The sequence below is a fragment of the Lissotriton helveticus genome, chromosome 11 (genome assembly GCF_964261635.1).
Source record: "Lissotriton helveticus chromosome 11, aLisHel1.1, whole genome shotgun sequence".
NCBI classification, from domain to species: domain Eukaryota; kingdom Metazoa; phylum Chordata; class Amphibia; order Caudata; family Salamandridae; genus Lissotriton; species Lissotriton helveticus.
In genome coordinates this window covers 13360311-13378253 of record NC_136072.1, presented here as the reverse complement: position 1 = coordinate 13378253, position 17943 = coordinate 13360311, and the positions used below count along the sequence as shown (strand labels likewise).

Below are 17943 nucleotides of genomic sequence, written 5' to 3'. Positions count from 1 at the left end.
ACATTTTGTCCATTTCTATATAGGAACACTGCTTTAAACTGGCCATGACTGACATATTCTGAATACCTGTTGTTCTTCCATTTGAGAGAGTATACCAGACAGCTAATTTGGGGTGGTGGGAACCTGCACTTCTATATTTCCATGTGAAGCACAGTATAGGAATATCAAGGTAATTCCTAAGCTACTATCTTCATATTAAAGAGGGGTTGTGAGAACTAAGTGAGCCAGGCAAAGTGTATGTTTTCGTAGCTCTAAAACAAGACACTAAAAAAGGTCATAGCAGGGTCGTGCTGGAGTTCGCTGCCTGTGGTCGTCTCCAGAGGCACAACCATTGCAACATTTTGGGGGTGGCTATTTGTTTCAGCAAAAGGCAGAGTGAGGATGTAAGGGCTCTAAAAAGGGGTAAAAAAGAACAGAGCCTCATTTACAAGCAAATGGTCTTTTGAAGACCTGTCAAGTATTCGGGTGTGGCTTCCTGTGTGCGCCCAGGAAGCTGTCTCGGGGAGTCCGGGGCAATGGATGGTGAGCGCCTGGTGGTCTCTCTGCTAATCACCCCATGATGATGTTGCTCCTGCGCTGTAAAACGAGAAGAGAAAATGGCTCTCCTTAAAGGATTTCCCTTCTCCTACAACACAACTCACCTGACATGATGTCTGCACTTCTTAGTAATGAGCAATGTGCATGCTCTCACAGTCTCACTGCAGTGCAATGTAAAAAAAAAAAACAGACTACCTTTACGAGGTCCGAAAATAGAGCCCCATAGAGACTCGTTTTGTGGCCCCTAAAAATAATCTGCTGGTGCTCATACCCTCACAGACCCCTCCCACTTACAGTGTTATGTTTGCGAAGTTTTAGATAAAATAGTTAGGCTAATAATGGTCATTTTTGTCTGTGCCGTTTGGTTGATAATATGATCCTAAGTACATAGATTACAATTTAAAAAAATACTATCTACAAAGTTGTCTGCGGTGGGTTGCATAGGGAGTGTTGTGGGGTTGTGGGGTGCGGCAGAGAGGTGAAAAGTATGAGTTTTGCTGTTACATACAAATTATAAAGGTGTATGTAAATAAGTGAATACATACTTGCTGTATGTTCTATGGTACTACCCGTCATCCTACTGCTCCCGTGCCGTGCTCCATCACGTTGCAGCAGTGCCTCTGGAAGCCATCAGTAGAACGTATGTAATTGTATGTTATTATTTTAACATATTGAACAGATGTAAAAAATAATTGAATCTATTTTTTGTTTTTCAGAAAATGATTTCGTTTGGATTAAAATTTGAAAATGCCTAGAAGAACTGAAAAAAAGTAAAGAGAAAAAATATATATATATTTGAACAAAAGGAAATATTTTGAGTTAGAAAAAATGAGAGTACTTCATAACAGTTTCTTCTAGTAAAAATACTAGACAATTTCTGAAAATATTACGAACATTTAATGAAAAAAAATCACACAAAGCAAAAAGAAGTATTTTTCAAGTAAATGGAAGCAGACTTCAATTTCAAATAGCAGGAAAAGGAAACATGTTAAAGAAATAGTATATTTTACTCAGAGACAAAAACAATTTCAATAAATTAGTCAGAGACTTTTTCGATCTAGAGTGATTTAGAATTTAATGAAACATGCTGCATATATAAAAAGAAAGTGCTGCAATTCAAAGAAAAGCAGCATATTGAAAGTATAGTGGGTACTGCTTTCAATTTAAAACAGAAGTTATTAATTTTTATTTTGAAGAGAATCAAAGTGTTAGATAAAATAGTCAAAGTGTTGAAAGACAAAAGTAGAAGAAAAAGACTTGTGAACAGAACCAACTTTTGCAAAATCTTTAGTGGACATTGAAAACATACTTATACTAGTGAGCCTTTTTGTAATGAGGAATGTTACTTCCAAGAAAATAGTTTACCATTTGCAGTTGATACTGGAGGTCGTTGCTATGAAATTCAGAATGGTTGTCCTCTTCGAAAAGAGGAAATGGTTGGTAAAAGTGCAGAAGAGTTAACAGCTGAAGAAGTGCAAGGGAAACGTACACAAGCTCCTTTGTATAAGTGGGGTTGTAGCAGTATTTGTGGTATTCAACAGGAATCTATTGGTATAATGCAAAATTTGCTATGAGAATATATACAAAAAAGTATTAAACAGAAGATTAAGTTGTTACAAGGACTAGATCCATGTAATGTAAGAAAATGTACTGAGAAGTATGGGCATTCTCCAGCTTGTCTTTCAAGAAAAGTGTGTAAAAGTGTTTTTCATCACTTGAGGATGTTAGCAGTACACCATTCAGAAATGCGGAGGTTTGTAAGGAAACTACTATGTGAAATGCCCTGCATTATATTTAAGTGAACTGAATACAGGTCTTTTACATGGTTCTTTATCAGATGTTCAAAAAAAGAGTGATGATATTGAAATGCGATATTTTCGTTCAGAAGAGCAGTCCATAACAAGTAAAAGTTTGAAAACTGCAGATGTTGAAGGAGATGGGAACGTTATTAGCACTGATAAGATTGAAGAAGGAATTGGAAATTTAATGTAGTGTGCTCTGAAATACCAAACTATGCTTGTGTTTGTTGTCGACATACTCATTAAAAGTCAAACTAGGAATGTTGATTTGTATTTGAAAAGTGAAAAGGAGAACAATGGTAAGTGGGAAGAATTTGCAACTTAATTGTTGGTGGAAGGTCGATTTGAGATGGGTAGTGATCAACGTATATGTAAATATTGTTACAACAAATTAGAAGAGAACAAAATGCATGCTAGAGCAGTGCATAATAACCTAGAATTAGTAGCTATTCCAGAGGAACTGGCAGAATTGAATACATATGATTCTGTTCTAATTCAATCTGTTCATCCTTTTCAAACTATAATTCGTATGGAGCCTAAAACAGGTAAACTGCCGTCAAAAAGACTTGCAAAGAGGGCTGAAAGGAAGAGTGCTGTACTTACCTTTGTTGGAGGGAAAGAGGAAAATGAGGCAGTAGGCATTCTAGTAAATGGTGTACCAACAAAGAAAATATGACAAGAATTTGTAGATGCTAATAAAGTTGAAAAGGCTACCTTATATCTTATAGAGAACAATATTTATTACAAAACTGTAAATGTGGATGAATAGGTAATAAGTTTAGAAGATGAATCTGAAATTTCAAGTGGTCAAATAGAGAAAGTGGACAAGTCAAGGACTGAAGAGATTTATGAACATTACACAATATGTCCCTTGCATTCAAAAGAAGTGATAGGAAGTAGCATTGATTTATTTCAAATGAAAAAAGCACAGGGAACACCAATGAGTGTATGGGAGATAAGCTTGGAAGCTCGCTGTTTTCCACAGCTGTTTCCTACTGGAGAAGGTGGATGATATGATGACTGACCTGTACGGATTCCAGCTTCAGAATATCGGTCAACAAGATTATATTCTGAAGATTTTGACAGTGCATTCCATACATAATTTACCTTTTGTTTGAAAGTGATCTGTCTTCTCACTCGAATGCAGTGAACCACATACTTAAAACTGGAGTTCATCAATCACTTCTTTCTGCAAAAGAATTTGTGGAGAAAGTTTAAGAAACAGATGAAAATTTAGAAGCACAGTTAATCAATTTGATGGCTTGTCAACGGGGAACAAATGAGTATTGGTATTGTTGTCATTGAGAACTCAAGTGTATGTTACGGAACTTAGGTACACCAACATGGTTTGTCGGATGTATGACATTACAACGCATGCTTTTACAACGCGGTTTTTACAACTCATACCATTACAACGCATAGTGCTTTTAGGCGCTGGATAGTGAATTGTTTAATTTACTATTCCAACTCCAGTCCCCGTGGATAGTAGGGAAGGTGTTGGATAGTACATTAAACCTATTCCCTATCCTAGAGCGCCCCCCCCAGTGCAATGCATTGTAATAGTTTGCGTTGTAAAAGTTGCGTTGTAAAGGCACTGCGAGGTAAAAGTTGCGTTGTAAAGGTTGTTTACCTGGTTGGTCACACTTAGTTGTGCAGAACATGGATTGGAAGATTTGCTTGAGTTTCTAAGAGAAGCGAATTCCAATATAAAAAATGCTGAAAAAAGACTCCTGGTGAACTGTGTTCATTGGATCCTGTAAATGTGTGCATATATTTTAATCAAATGTTTCAAGCTATGATGTCTTTTATCTGCAATAAAAGAATCCACCTCTTGGAGAAGTTACCGATTACTTTTGGAGAAAGGAGTACCAAGCAAGAGGTTCACCTCATATACATATGTGACTATGGATCAAGGATGCCCCTAAATTTGGAACTGATTCTGATGAAACAGCATTGTCTTTCATCGTACAGTATGTGATATGTGAGACTCCAAGAGAAGAAGGAGATAAAAGTTTGAGATAGCAAGTTTTATGTTTTCAAACTCACCGTTGTGTAAAATACTGCAGAACAAAATACAAGTCTAAAGGAAAATTGTCGGTTTGGTTTTCCACGTCCAGTCATTTGTAAAGAAAGAGTACCTTCTTTTTTTTTCTTCTGTAAGGCTCACAATAACTCGGAAATCTCCAAAGAATACCTACAACTTAAAAAGAACAGAAGTGTAAAAGTATATCAATGACTACAATCCAGTCATTTTAAAAATGTAGAATGCGAACATGGACATCCAGTATGTTGCAGATAACTTAATTGATGTTGCATGTTATGTTACATCGTACATAACAAAATCAGAAAAAAAAGAAATGAAACAAATGTGGGAAGAAATTGCACAAGAGAAAAGCCTTGGCAAAACATTGTATAGCTTTACTTTGAAAATGCTTTCCCACTGAGAAATTGGATCGTATGAATGTTCAGACTGCTTGTGCTCTTCAAGTTCAATATTCAAAGTCACAAGGAATCATTTGGGCAAGTTTAGGTCTTGTCTGCAAACGAAATAGAGTGTTGAAATCATTTGAAGAAATTGAAGAATTAGCAGCAAATGAACCAGACAGTACAGACATTCTTAAAACAAATATGTTGGACTCATACTATCCGAAAAGGAGTCAACATCTGGAACAGCTATGTCTGTATGAAGAACTTCAACATTACAGTTTCAAAAGAAATGTTAAACAGAACTTAAAAGAAGGAAAATATGCAGTAGTTGGCTGTCATGATTGTTTAGTAAAACATGCAAAGGGTAATCCTATAAACCACAAGAAACTCAGTTGTGAAACTCCAGAAAAGCGAGAGTTTTACTATTTAGCACTTCTCCACCTATTTAAACGATGGCATAGCAAAAGTGAATTACTGGAAACTTTGAATGCTACGAAGATTCTTTTAATGCATGTAAAGATAACATTGCATGTACAATTTTCCCTACATATTTAAAAATGTTGAATGATGAAGTTGAACAGGAAAAGACTATTACAGCTGAAATAGCTAATGAAAGTTCTCAAGGTAGCCAAAGTAGTGGTCCATGTAGTCAAGATCCTCTTGGACAAACAATACTGGAAAATGAAGCAGCGATTGCTATGCATAAAGTCGAAATTACAATGCAACAAGCAGACAAGTAGAATATTACATTGAAAAGCTTATAAGAACAACTAAATGTTGAACAGAAAGAAATATATGTACAAGTGAGAGAACGGATAGAACATGGTTTGTTGCATGAAAAAAAAGAATGTGTGTGTTCATCTTTGAAAGCTCTTCTGATGTACATCAGTGGTCAAGATGGGACAGGTAAATGTTTTTTAATTAAAGTTTTGACCAGTTATCTTAAAAATACTACTGGTTCACATTTATGTTGGGTGGTAACAGCTCCAACTGGATTACACAATGTTAAATGAGTTACTTTGCATAGATTACTGATGTTACAAGTTGAGCATGATAATACATTAGAATATCAGAAGCTGTCTGGAGAAGCTTCTTATGAAGTGTCAAGAGTGCTGAAGAAAATGAAACTTTTAAATATTGATGAGGTGAGCATGGTCTTAAACTTAATGCTTGCTTTTGTACACTTAATAATGCAACAGGTATTAAAACAGATTACAACGTTCTCTTTGGAGGAAAACATTTCAATGTATTTGGAGATCTGCTACAACTAACCCCTGTAAAAGGAGAACCAGTGTTTAAAACTCTTCTACATAAAGACACTAAGAAATCTTTGGGAAGTATTGGAAATGTACAAGAAAATGAAAGAAAACAATTCTATTGTTTGCTTAATGCCTAGAGTCTAATAGAGAGCTTATGAAATTAGAAAATCAAGAAATAGTTCATATTGAAGCTATTGATAAAATAGAGCATCAAGGAATAAGAATTCTTCTTTTAGAAAATCTACAGACTAAATTGTATTCTTTAGAAAAGTCTGTATCAAAAACTGCTGGCTTAGAAAAAAAATTAGATGTATGTTTAATCTGTCGGGTAATTTTGAAGCGTAATCTGAATGTAGAAGAAGGTTTAGTGAATAGAGCAATGGGGAAAAATGTTGATTTTGTGAAAAATCAAAATAGAAATGGAATTGAATTCTTGAAATTTCAATTTGATCATATTACAGAGGTAAGATAGATTGCGTGTTCTGCTGCACGTTTCTTGCTTGTAAAAGACTCTTATGTTTGTAGAAAACAGTTTCCCTTCTGTTTAGCATATGCAATAACTATTCATAAATCATTAATCAAAAAGGATCAATGCTGCAGCCTGCCCTGTATCAACCACAGATCTGATATTATTGACAGCTGAGACTAATGCAGTTTCTGTCCCAAGATTGGTTCTGAAACCAAATTGAGATGGATCAAGCAGTTTATACTTCTCCAAATAAGCAACCTGTTATGAATTGAGGAGCTTCTCCAAGATTTTTTAGATTTGTGGGATTCACGTTTGGCATAATCTAGGGCAATAGCCCACAGGGTGTAGAAAATAGGGGAAAGGGAGCACAATGGGCATGTGACGAATATAGGGGGTGAAAGGAAGGGCCAAGACAGGTATGGGCAAAGAACGGCAGATTGTGCAAGTGTGTGGGGGTCATCTGTTAAAAAAAAGACCCTGGTGTAGAGGAGGCCATGTAGAGGTGGGTCATGGTCAGGTCTTTTGAAGAAAGAGCTCCCAAGTGTCTATGAAATTATGATAATGGTCGGAAAGTCTGGCTATGATTCGCTCACAGGCGGACACATGGAGCAACTCACAGAACTAGTCCTGCGGAGTAGGGCAAGTGGGAGTCCTCCAAAGCCTCAGGATGCATATCTTAGTAGTGGCCTGAGCCAAGGACATCTACCTGGATTCTTGGTTTGTGGAGGCCAGTCATGTAGCAGGACAGTGCCTCTGAGTTAGACCTATCATCCTTAGAATGGCATTTCCCCCAATGGTTAGCCTTTTGCCTTCCATTTCTGCTGATACTATTTGTTGGCCTTAGGACTTTGAGCACTCTACCACTGCTGATGAGAGCTAAAGTGGATGTGTTTCTCCCCATAACATGACACCATTGGTGTTTATCTGATTGGCATATTGTTGGGAGACTGGTGCCCCTTTTAAAATGGTATACCATATACCCAGGGCCTGTACTTCAAATGCTACTAGTGGGCCTGCAGCACTCATTGTGCCACCCACACAAGTAGCCTTTCAAAGCTGTTTCAGGCCTGCTACTGCAGGGCCTGTGTTTGCAGTTTGCCTTAAATGAAAGTGATTGCAGTTTGCATTAAATGAAAATCATTTTTAAGAAGACAGAAATAGATGAATAAAGAAATGTCTACGTAACTAATCCATGGAGTCTGTGCGTTGTGTTTATTAATTACTTGAATTGTGTGGAATTGTACAATTTGCGCTTCAAAATGTTGTACTGGACCACAGAATATGTATTGGAAGCTAACAACAACCATGAGCAATTCCATGCCACCTGTGGGACTTAAGCTTATTGAACTTTTGATTTTCCTTGACACGGGCACCGCTCAAAGTCTCACTCTGCTAAAAGAATCCTTGGGCACGCCAACTATCCATAGCCTCATCACAGAGGACAGGCCACAAGGATACTCAAAGGTCTGGAATTGCAGGTTCTCGATGCAGACCTGCAGTGTTCAGACCAGTGTCCGAATCTGTGTTTATTCCAGCGCAAAGAGTTGGGTGTTACCAATTCCATAAAGCAATGCACAGCAACAGCTATATTGCAGAGGTGTAGAGCAAATTATGTAGGGACAAGGAAGCAGTTTGGAAGAGGTCATTTGAAAGCAAGCTACAAAGCGTGTTTCTCCCCATTGACAGTACTCAGAATGACAATTTATTTAGAAAAATTAAGCAGTGTTTAAAAATCTGTATTACAAAGAGTAAGGATTTCAACAGAGTAAAGTATATTCCATTAATTTTCAAATACACATTAAATAATATATTTATTTTATTAGATTTTTCTTCATACATTTTAATGAGAGGCCATCAGATAGAATCTTCTAATCTTCTTCTTGCTCAATAGGCTGTAACAATATAATAGTTTGTTTCTCAACTTAGCATAGTCCACAACAGTGCCTTCCTCGAACCCAATCATACATTCTGTGTCTACTCCACGTGCCCCTCCTTGATGGTCTGGCTTGGATTGTGTCCTCCTACCTACAGTTGCAGATGAGCTCACATGGAAGCATCATCATAGAAAGTCAGGACCACCACCATGCAAATGAGAAAATTCACCTACTTCTACGCTCCCTGTGAATTGTTGTGATGGTTAATTGAGTACCACGTTAGTCAACGTAGTGCCCGTCTGTAATACCCAAAGGAGCCTTAAGCCCAAAAGATACAAAAAATCCAAAGCTTTGGCAGATTTGCTCCACATGTGTTACCTGCTTAAAACGTGTAATAGGAAAGTGTCTGAGTGTTAGTGGACCTGCCTTTGTTAGCATACTGAGTCTGGAATTGAAGAATTGGTTGAAGAGATTAACACTGTCAATCAACAATCTATTTTAGGGAAAAGATCTGTGGGCCAAATACCATTGAAGTGGACATCATCCCCATTTGGAAACTACTTTTCAAGGAGGTATGCTTGTGCTGGGGAGAAAGGGGTGTTATTTGAATGTTAAAGCACATTGTATAATTACAAAGTATACTGATGAATGTATACTGCATGAAAAGATAACACCTCTTGTGAAACTCCTTCTAAGAGGGGGTCTCTTTATTGACATAATGACCATAAGTGGAATTATACTTTTAAAAATCAAGACCATGCACTAAGACGTCCACACTTACGCTAGGTTACACACCAAAGCCTAAGAAGATTGTACAATGTAATAACTTCAGCGTGGTGCAATGTTAACAATTTTGTCAAATTTCACTTTAATTGTATCTGAGCAAAGCCTGCATATGTGAAAATAGCTGTGCATACTTGCTTTTCTAGGAAATATCACACCAGTAAAACAAGAGCACTGTGTCTAGTTTTTCTGATAAAGAAACTTGACGTTTTCCCATCTGTGCTGTAAGGGATTTTTAACATGATCCGACACATTTTTTTGTCACAAAGCTCAATGCCTTGAGGCCCTTACTGGCGAGTAGCCATGCTTTACAAACCCCTGATTGATTGATTGATTGATTGATTGACTAATTTATTGATTGATTAATTGACAAAATCAGAATGGTACAAGATGAGAGAGCAATCAAAGGTGGAGGCATAATTAATATGAGATATGCATTGATCACAGAAACTTAACCCATGTTATGCATTTGTTGCAGGTCTTAAATCCATTCTATTGGTTTCAAGCTGCCAGCACCATCCTCTGGGTGGCCTACGCTTACTATGAATATTCATTAGCAATATTGGCACTCACAATCATATCCATCGGTGTCACGGTGCATGATCTCAGAAAGGTGAGTGTCTTGGCCAAGTGGATTTCATTCACATGTGGGTCCTATCCTTGGGGAAATGTATTTTAAACTAATACCATTATGTTCATGACTACAGACAGCTTTAATACTCTGACACAGATCAGGTAACCCACAGGTAACACACACAGAAATAGCAATGTTAACATTCTGGATTGTTTATTTTGTTTTGAAGGTTTTATATAGCACGAACAAGACCCTTGGGGGTATCAGAGCGCTTTACAAGGTCAGTATAGGAAACAAACAGGCAAATAGGCATATAGCGAATAACAAAATGTTCCATACAATTCAAAAATCGTATAACCACATATAAACATAGCTCATGTGAATTTAGACATGAGAAGGGATCTCACTTCTTTTTTGAAAGATGCAGTAGAGGAATTCTGTCTAGTTTCTGGGGGTAGTGCATTCCAAATCCTGGGTGCCATCCCCGAGAATGCTCAGTTGTTTGTTTTATTCTTGATGAATCTTTGGGGTTTCAGTAAAAGGTTACTGGCACTTCTGGAGGATCTGTTACCACATGAAGGCACCAGTTTATGTGCCAGATAGCTAGGAGTGTTGTGATGTCTGGATTTATGCATCAAACATGCAATGCGATTTTTAGTTGAATTCCGGCTTCAAAAGCCATCTGAGGTCTGGGTAGATGTGAGAGTTTCTTTTGGAGTCAGTAATAAGTCTAGCTGCTGTGTTGATTCAAGCTCTTAGAGGGGCCGTCGAGGATCTGGGAAGACCACAAAGAGAGACACTCCCATATTCTACTCTGGGGATAACTAGTGCTTGAATTGCCACTTTAAAGTCCTTTGCGAGCAGGAAGGGTTTTAGTTTTCTCAAGGTGTTCATCTTAAAATGTGCTCCTTTTGTTGCGACGCTGATGTGTTCCTGCATATTTAGATTTCTGTCCAGAGTTACTGTCAGCGATTTAAATGAGTCGATAATAAGAGGTTGGCAGTTGAGTGCTGTTAGATGTTTCAGCCAGTCTTGGATCATGGTTACTTGGGAGGGAGGAGCGATTAGGAGGAATTCAGTTTTGAGGGTATTTAGTTTTAGATTGTTTTCGGGCAGCCAGGTCTGAGTTTTTCCTAGCATTGAGTTGAGAGATTTAAGGTCTTCTAGTGAGTGGATCTTTAAATATAGTTGTTTATTATCTGCGTACATATGATACTGTACGTTAGAGGAGTTGATAATTTTGGTGAGTGGTTCCATGAATACATTAAAAAGTGTAGGAGAGAGGGATGATCCCTGTGGGACTCCTAAAGTGACTGGGACGGGTTTGGACAGGGAATGATTAACCTTGAATCGTTTAGATCTGTTTTGCAGGAACAAGGTGAACCAATTTAGAACAGCTCTAGATAATCCCATTCTGTGTTTCAGTAGGTCTAGCAAGTTGTCATGTTTGACGGTGTCAAAAGCCGAAGAGAGGTCAAGCAAGATTACCAAACAGGCTTTTTTTGGTCAAGGATGTGTAGTGCATCATCTATTTTGTGGGTCATGGCTGATTCGGTACTGTGCCCTGCCCGGAAGCAGGATTGGTATTATTTGAGAAGGTTGAAATGATCTATGTGTTTGCAAAGCTGAATGTGTACACATTTATCTAAGAGATTGGCCACAGTAGGCATGTGGATATTGGGCGGTAATTATTTAAGTCTGCGGGGTCAACCGTTAGCTTCTTTAGGATGGGGATACCTTCCCAGATTTCAGGGATGATTCCTTGAAGGAGAGAGGTATTTATAATCTTGGTCCATAGAGGCCGTAGCAATGGAATGAAGTCTTTTATGCATGGTCTGTGAAGTGATTGGTGGGATTCAAAGCCATGAGCATTTTGAGTATAGAGTCTTCACCGTAAGCGATGAAGGAGGACCAGGACGCATTATTTGTAAGGTCGAACTTTGGTGAACCTCTGGTTGGGACTCCTGGGAGGGATGATTAAGTGTCCATGTGTGTGTCAGTGTGCGTTATTAAATAATTGAGTAGGTCCTTCATTATGTTTTGGTCTTCATAGTGAAGAAGGAGGCAAATGCTTCACAATTGGGTCGTGTGCCTGTGTTGGCGTGGGGGGGGGGGGTGATGTGCACCCTTACACTGAATAGTTTTTGGGACGATTCTTGGCTTGGTCTAATTGATTACTGAAAAAGTCTGCTTTAGATCATCTGATCTTTCTGTAGTAGGAGTTTCTCTTCGTTCTTAGCAGCTTGAGGTGGTTTGCGGATGGTGCGGATCTCCATCTTCGTTCAATTGATCTTAGGGATCATTTGTCCTTATTCAGTCTTCCATCGTACCAGGGTTTTGAGTCTTTCGTGGTGACTCTCTTCAATTGTAGGGGGGGCTACCTTGTCTAATATCATGCTCATGGAGTGGAAGTATTGGTTGGTAAGATCTTGAACATCAGATAGTCCCACTGGAGAAAGAAGGATGTTGGTGCTGGAGGTTGTGATTAGGTCAGCACCAATATTTTTTAGGTTCTTCTTCCATATTGAAGTTCTCGTGGGTTGAGCAGAGTTAACTTTTACTGTTTTGTTGATGAAGACGGTGATGATGTGATGGTCAGGCCAATCATATCGTAGGATCGTATAGAGTTAAATTGATTCGACCTTAGAAATGACTAGGTCAAGGATTGAGCCTCTATCATGTGTGGAGTAAACTGGGCGTAGTTTGTGTAGCAGCACTACACATAGTTTCACGTAGTATACTTTAAACTTCACGTAGTACACATAGTACTGCGTAGCGTAGCTGATGACACTGTGTACTTGGCTGCACTGTGAAAGACTTGCAAAATAATTGTTAATGGCATCCTGCTAAGTGCCAGTTATGATAAAATAAGTATCTCTATCTTTATATGCTAAAGAGCATATAGTACTTTCACAAAAGTGAAACTGGAAAATTAGCAAGCAGTGAGAGAGGTGATGGTTTTGGGATCCTCCCTAACCTAGGGGGAGTACCACACAGATGTCTTGAAAACAAAAAGCACATCTACTATTGGGTGGTAGTCCCATACTCTTAGGACCACCCCAAGCACAGTTATTGGCAAAAAAACTCCCAACCAAAGGCCCTGCATAGCATCATGGGATGAGATTAGCAGTAGGCAGTGAATATTATATAGTATCCAATATCAAAATACCTCTACAAAGAGCTACAGTTCAACAGGTGGTTACTATTTTTTAAATAAACTAAAATAAAAAAAAAAGCAAGGGGATGAGATCAGCCCTACCAACCTTCCAGGACCTACACAAAAAGAGAAATCCCTGTGACCAGGGCCTCAGCACTGCCAAGAAAGTTTCAGCACAGGCGGAGCACTTCTCTGTGTCTCTGACCTCTCCTACCCTCGAGCGATGGTCCCACGAGAGGGAGACAGCAACTGAGGCATTATATCCCTGTCGAGGATGTCTCCATTGACAAAGATCAACGATACGGTGGGTTCAACGAAATCAGCTTTCCTCCTCCCAAACCGTAGAGGAATGGGGGACCCAGCTCCAGGATCTGAGTCCAGCCCACCAAAGAGCAGAGCAGAGTGAGGTGAGAGACAGGATTGCCTCTGTTATTTGAGATCCAAGATGCGGGGGTAAATATACTAGTTGCTTCAGTGCGGCACAGAATTTCCTTTCTCTCATTCTGTGTTCGGTTCCGAGGCCGCTGTCGCTAACAGGGATATCTAGTAAATTCCGATCCCAAGCGCATGGACCTCCCTTTGTGAGCTCCTCACCAGTAGGCCTTGGAAATTTTTGGAGAATCACTTCTGTCATGGCTTGAGAAATGGGTATTCCCCAAAGCGAATATATTTTCTCAGTGGTGAGATCCAAATAACTTGTCCGGTGCATTTGTACCGTATGCACAATTAAGCATGCAGAAATCCCACCGTCTGCATGCGAGCAGAAGTTCTCAAAACATTTCTAGAAGCACTAGTGGAAACCTTTCCATGATCCAGGTTTTCAAGAGTACTTTACAACACTTTACAAATTCTTAAAATTAGGAAATCTGCACTCTTACAAGCAAGTAAATTTTCAGATTTAGATTTATTTATTTTTTTCAATGAGTTCTTCACATTTTATGTATTATTACAAATCTAATCTCTAAACAAAGAGAATAAATAAAGCTCTATGATTTAGTAATGTTTTGTGAATTCCATTCAGACTTCAGATCTTCTAGTCTATCAGTTTGTCTGGCAGGATGTGATGTTCTGTTTCTAGAAAAACTGGATCTGACTGCTGTATATTTTTGCACTTATTAGCAGAACTCTATGCTGTGGACGATGATCTGAAAATGCCAATATTTTATTATGTTTGAAAAAAACTATGAGTAGGAAGCTGGCTCTCAATATAGTGTACTAAAATGACGTACACTTTATAGAGAGTCCAGTGTGTCCTATATTGGTACACAGAGGCAAAAGCAGACAATACTAATGAGCTCTAGTTGTAGAAGTGTGGGTGAGGAGTTAGGCTTATCAGAGGATAGTGCGAAGCATTTGTTATGCTCACAGAGTCAATAAATGAGACAGACTCAAAAATAAATCCAAGAACAGTTTGTAAAAATATCATTGATTTTTATATCATTTTTAAGACCAAGAACTACATACACAGGTAAGTACTTTTTACATTAGGAAAATAACTCCTAGTTTTGTACAATAGAATTCTATGGGGGAAAAATAGAAAAAAACATTGAAAATCATACAGGTGGTTCTCTGAGTCTACCTGTACTCTTCGTCCCGGTTGCAGGTGGTCCGGTACCTCAGATATTGCTACAGCACGGCCCAGGAGGTCCTGGCATCCTCTCATTTGGTGGGGGAACAGATATGACCCTCTGAAACTGGTGTACCTCTTCTTGCTTGGCTGGTGTATCCGTGTTTTTGAATTGCCTTTTGGTTTTGTGGGCCATCCTTCACCTTTCCAGGTAATGAATGGCTGCTGAGGCTTCCCTTGTGACTTGCTAATTAACACAATGTGGCACAGATACCTTCCTGTTATTCATGTCCATTACAGACCAGGGCTTTACTTTCATGCTTGTTTCGAGGTAGGGAGATGGGGGAGTCTATTTAGGTGCCTTTTTATCATGTGAATAGTAAGGTGTTGAGACAGGCTATCAAATTGTTGAGTGACATTATGATCGAGTGAAGAATATTGTGATAGCAAACTATCGAGGTAAGTAATATTGATGTTTAAAATATCAAAAATAGGTTTAGATTAAAATATTGATTTTAAAAATATCAGTGTTAAAATTTGAGTTGTAAAAAATATGTATTTCTTTTTTCAATGGTATTTTAAATGTTTAAATATTTTTATTTTCATAAAAAATTGATGTAATTTAAATTATGTTTTAAAGTAATGTTTGTATTGTATTCTCACTAAAATGTTATTAATAATAATATAATTACTTTTTTTTAATATATTTTTAGTAGCGTGATATTGGTGGAGAGTATAATTAAAAACAACAAATATTTTGTATAATTAAATCTGTTATATTATTGTATTTATTAATGTATATACATTTTAAAATGGTAATAGTTTTAGTAGCGGGAAGTAATTTAAAAATGACTTTCATATTTCATATAATTTTTAAGGAATTTTTATTATTTATGTAAGATTTTTAGAATATGAAAATATTTAGTAGTCGAATATTGGATTCTGAGAGGTTATTGGTGGGGAGTAATTAAACAAAAATATATTTTTGTATCTGTTATAAAAAAAATATTTAATACATTTGTTCTGAAATGTTTAGTTTTTTACATATTTAAAAAAAAATTAAAGGTATAATTTTAATAATTTAAGATGATTTAATAAAATAGTAGAATTTAGAAATGCTAAGTACTTGGTTGTAGTATTTGTAGGAGATATTGTTGGGCAATGTATGAATATGTAAAATATTTAGAAAGTGTAAAACATTGCTACAAATAGTTTTTTTAATTTTGTTATTGTTTTTTATATTTTATATTTTTGTTTACATTCAGAAAAATTGTATGTATATGTTTGCCTTTGATACATTTGAGGAACATATTTTTTGTATTATTTTAATAAAATTAATGCTTTTTTTAAAAACGTCATATGTTTATAGTTGAATTTCAATAGTGTTTTTCTGTTGTGGAATTTGTAACTGAAATGTATTTTTGTATATATTTTTTTAAATCATAAAGTTATAATATCAGATTATTAATTTAGAATTTTAAGGGGTCCATTACGATGGCGGGTGGATTTTGTCGGCCCGCCATGTAACGGCAAACGGAACAGAACTCCAGGGGTGCGACGGTCCCGCCATGACAATTAAGATGCCGCAGTCACAGTGGTGGTGGCATCCCTCATATATTACATTGCGGCGGGCGGTGCTGTAAGCAGCACCCGCAACAATGCAATATATGCATGTTGTGCATTGGCATGCACAACTTGACAGGCACTGCGCGGTGCCTGCCACCTTGTGTCTTTCAATGTTGGGGGGTACCATGGGTACCCTCAAGTGCAGCCCCCCAACCCCCCCACCCCACTGGGGACCTGCAATGGGCCACCAAAGAGAACTCTGCATGGCTTTCCATGGCGGAGTCTCCGCCATGGAAAGGCCCTAAAAATGGCACTTCCTAATATGGATGCCGTTGCGTGAAAGGCACCGCCACCATATTGGAGGGCTTTTCCGCCTGGCCAGGATTCCGACTTGCAAAAAAGCTGCGGACAGTCTTTCCGTCCACTGCGGAGCCCCTTGCAATGCTAATATGGCGAGGGGAAAAGATGGGTCATTTGGCGAGCGGATAGCCACCGCCGGGATGGCAGTGGCGATCCGCCCGCTATGCTAATGGGCCCCTAAATCTTTAAGATATGTTTTTTAAAATTAAAATATTAAAGGCCCCATTACGATGTCGGGTGGAAAGCCACCGACCAGCTGTCAGAGGCTTTGCTCCTGACATCGTTGATTTCACTCTGACCGCTCTATTATGATGACGGAGGTTGGCGGGAAACCTGCGAGTGATTCTGCTGGGCTTCCTAAGGATCCAAGCCAACATTATCCCATAATGACGGCGGAGCCAGCCTCAGCTCTGCTGTCAGGATTATGATGGCACTTTCAGACAGCCTTTCTTTCCGAAATGCAAAGGGTGTAAGAAAGTGACTTACCTTGGCCCCCTTCCACACTGACCCTCTGCTACGTGCCTGGTGGGCACCTATGGTGCCACCCTAAACATCCCTGCACCATGTGGCAGGCACCGAAGATTAAATTTGTAGGGTTCAATGTCCAGCACTTTCCCTAAATATAGTTATATTGAAGTAGAAATATTTAATTTGTAGGGTTTAGCGTCCAACCCTCTCCCTGAATTTGGTGATATTGGAGAAAAAATAGTAATTTTTAAGGTTTAGTGTCTAGCACTTTCCCTGAATTTATTTAGATTGGGTTATGAATATTTAGTGTATAGGAATTTTTGTGAATGTAGTTTTAATTGTAGTGTGTTGAATTTTGTGTTACGTATGCTTTATTATAGTATATAATACAAAAGATTGGTGTATATAAAATGTTTATTTTTTTATTTTGAGGAGTTTTATATAACGCAAACTAGACCCGAGAAATTGGGTATCAGAGCGCTTTATATGAACACCAGTTTCAATACAGACGGACACATTCAATGTGATTAGGCACTGGGAGATTTAGAGACTTGCCCAGAATCACAGGATGTTGTGTGACCCTGCCGAGACTCGAACCCGGTAACCCACATTTGAGGTCAACCGCTCTAGCCGTAGGGTTACATATCTTTGTTAAACAAAGAGGAGCTGATTTGGATTTCGGTAGGAAAGCCTTCTACCACAGGTCGGAAACTTTCGGACCGACCTGCATGGTTTAAAGTCCGACCACTTTATTACAAAGAAGGCGGTCAGAGTTTAAACCGGCCGGTCAAACCGACTGGCTTCTGCTAGGCTCAAAGTGCCCGTCTACCACTCGGAATGCGTCACATAATGCCTTACGTACGGCATTTCCGCCATAGGGATTATGATGTCAGTTTCCGACAGGCTTTCGATGTTTGGCTTTTCGACAGAGAAAGCCTGTCAGTAAGCAACTTGGGGGCCCCTAGTAGGGCCCCCTTTCCTCCGCCGCCTAGGGTTAAATCCCTGCACCATGCCTGGCACACGGTGCAGGGATTTACACAAAGTCTCATTCCTCTCCGACCACCACTTTAGGATGACGGCGGGAGTTTAAACAGGCGGGGACT

General features: G+C 38.6%; 1 protein-coding gene across 1 annotated transcript in view; it reads left to right on the top strand.

Moving 5' to 3' along the window:
- LOC144792094 (putative cation-transporting ATPase 13A4) overlaps positions 1-17943 on the top strand; it is a 506631-nt gene that overhangs the window by 63433 nt on the left and 425255 nt on the right. The window contains 2 exon segments of the mRNA XM_078666960.1: positions 8868-8937; positions 9627-9761. Coding sequence (XP_078523086.1) covers positions 8868-8937; positions 9627-9761 — 205 coding nt within the window.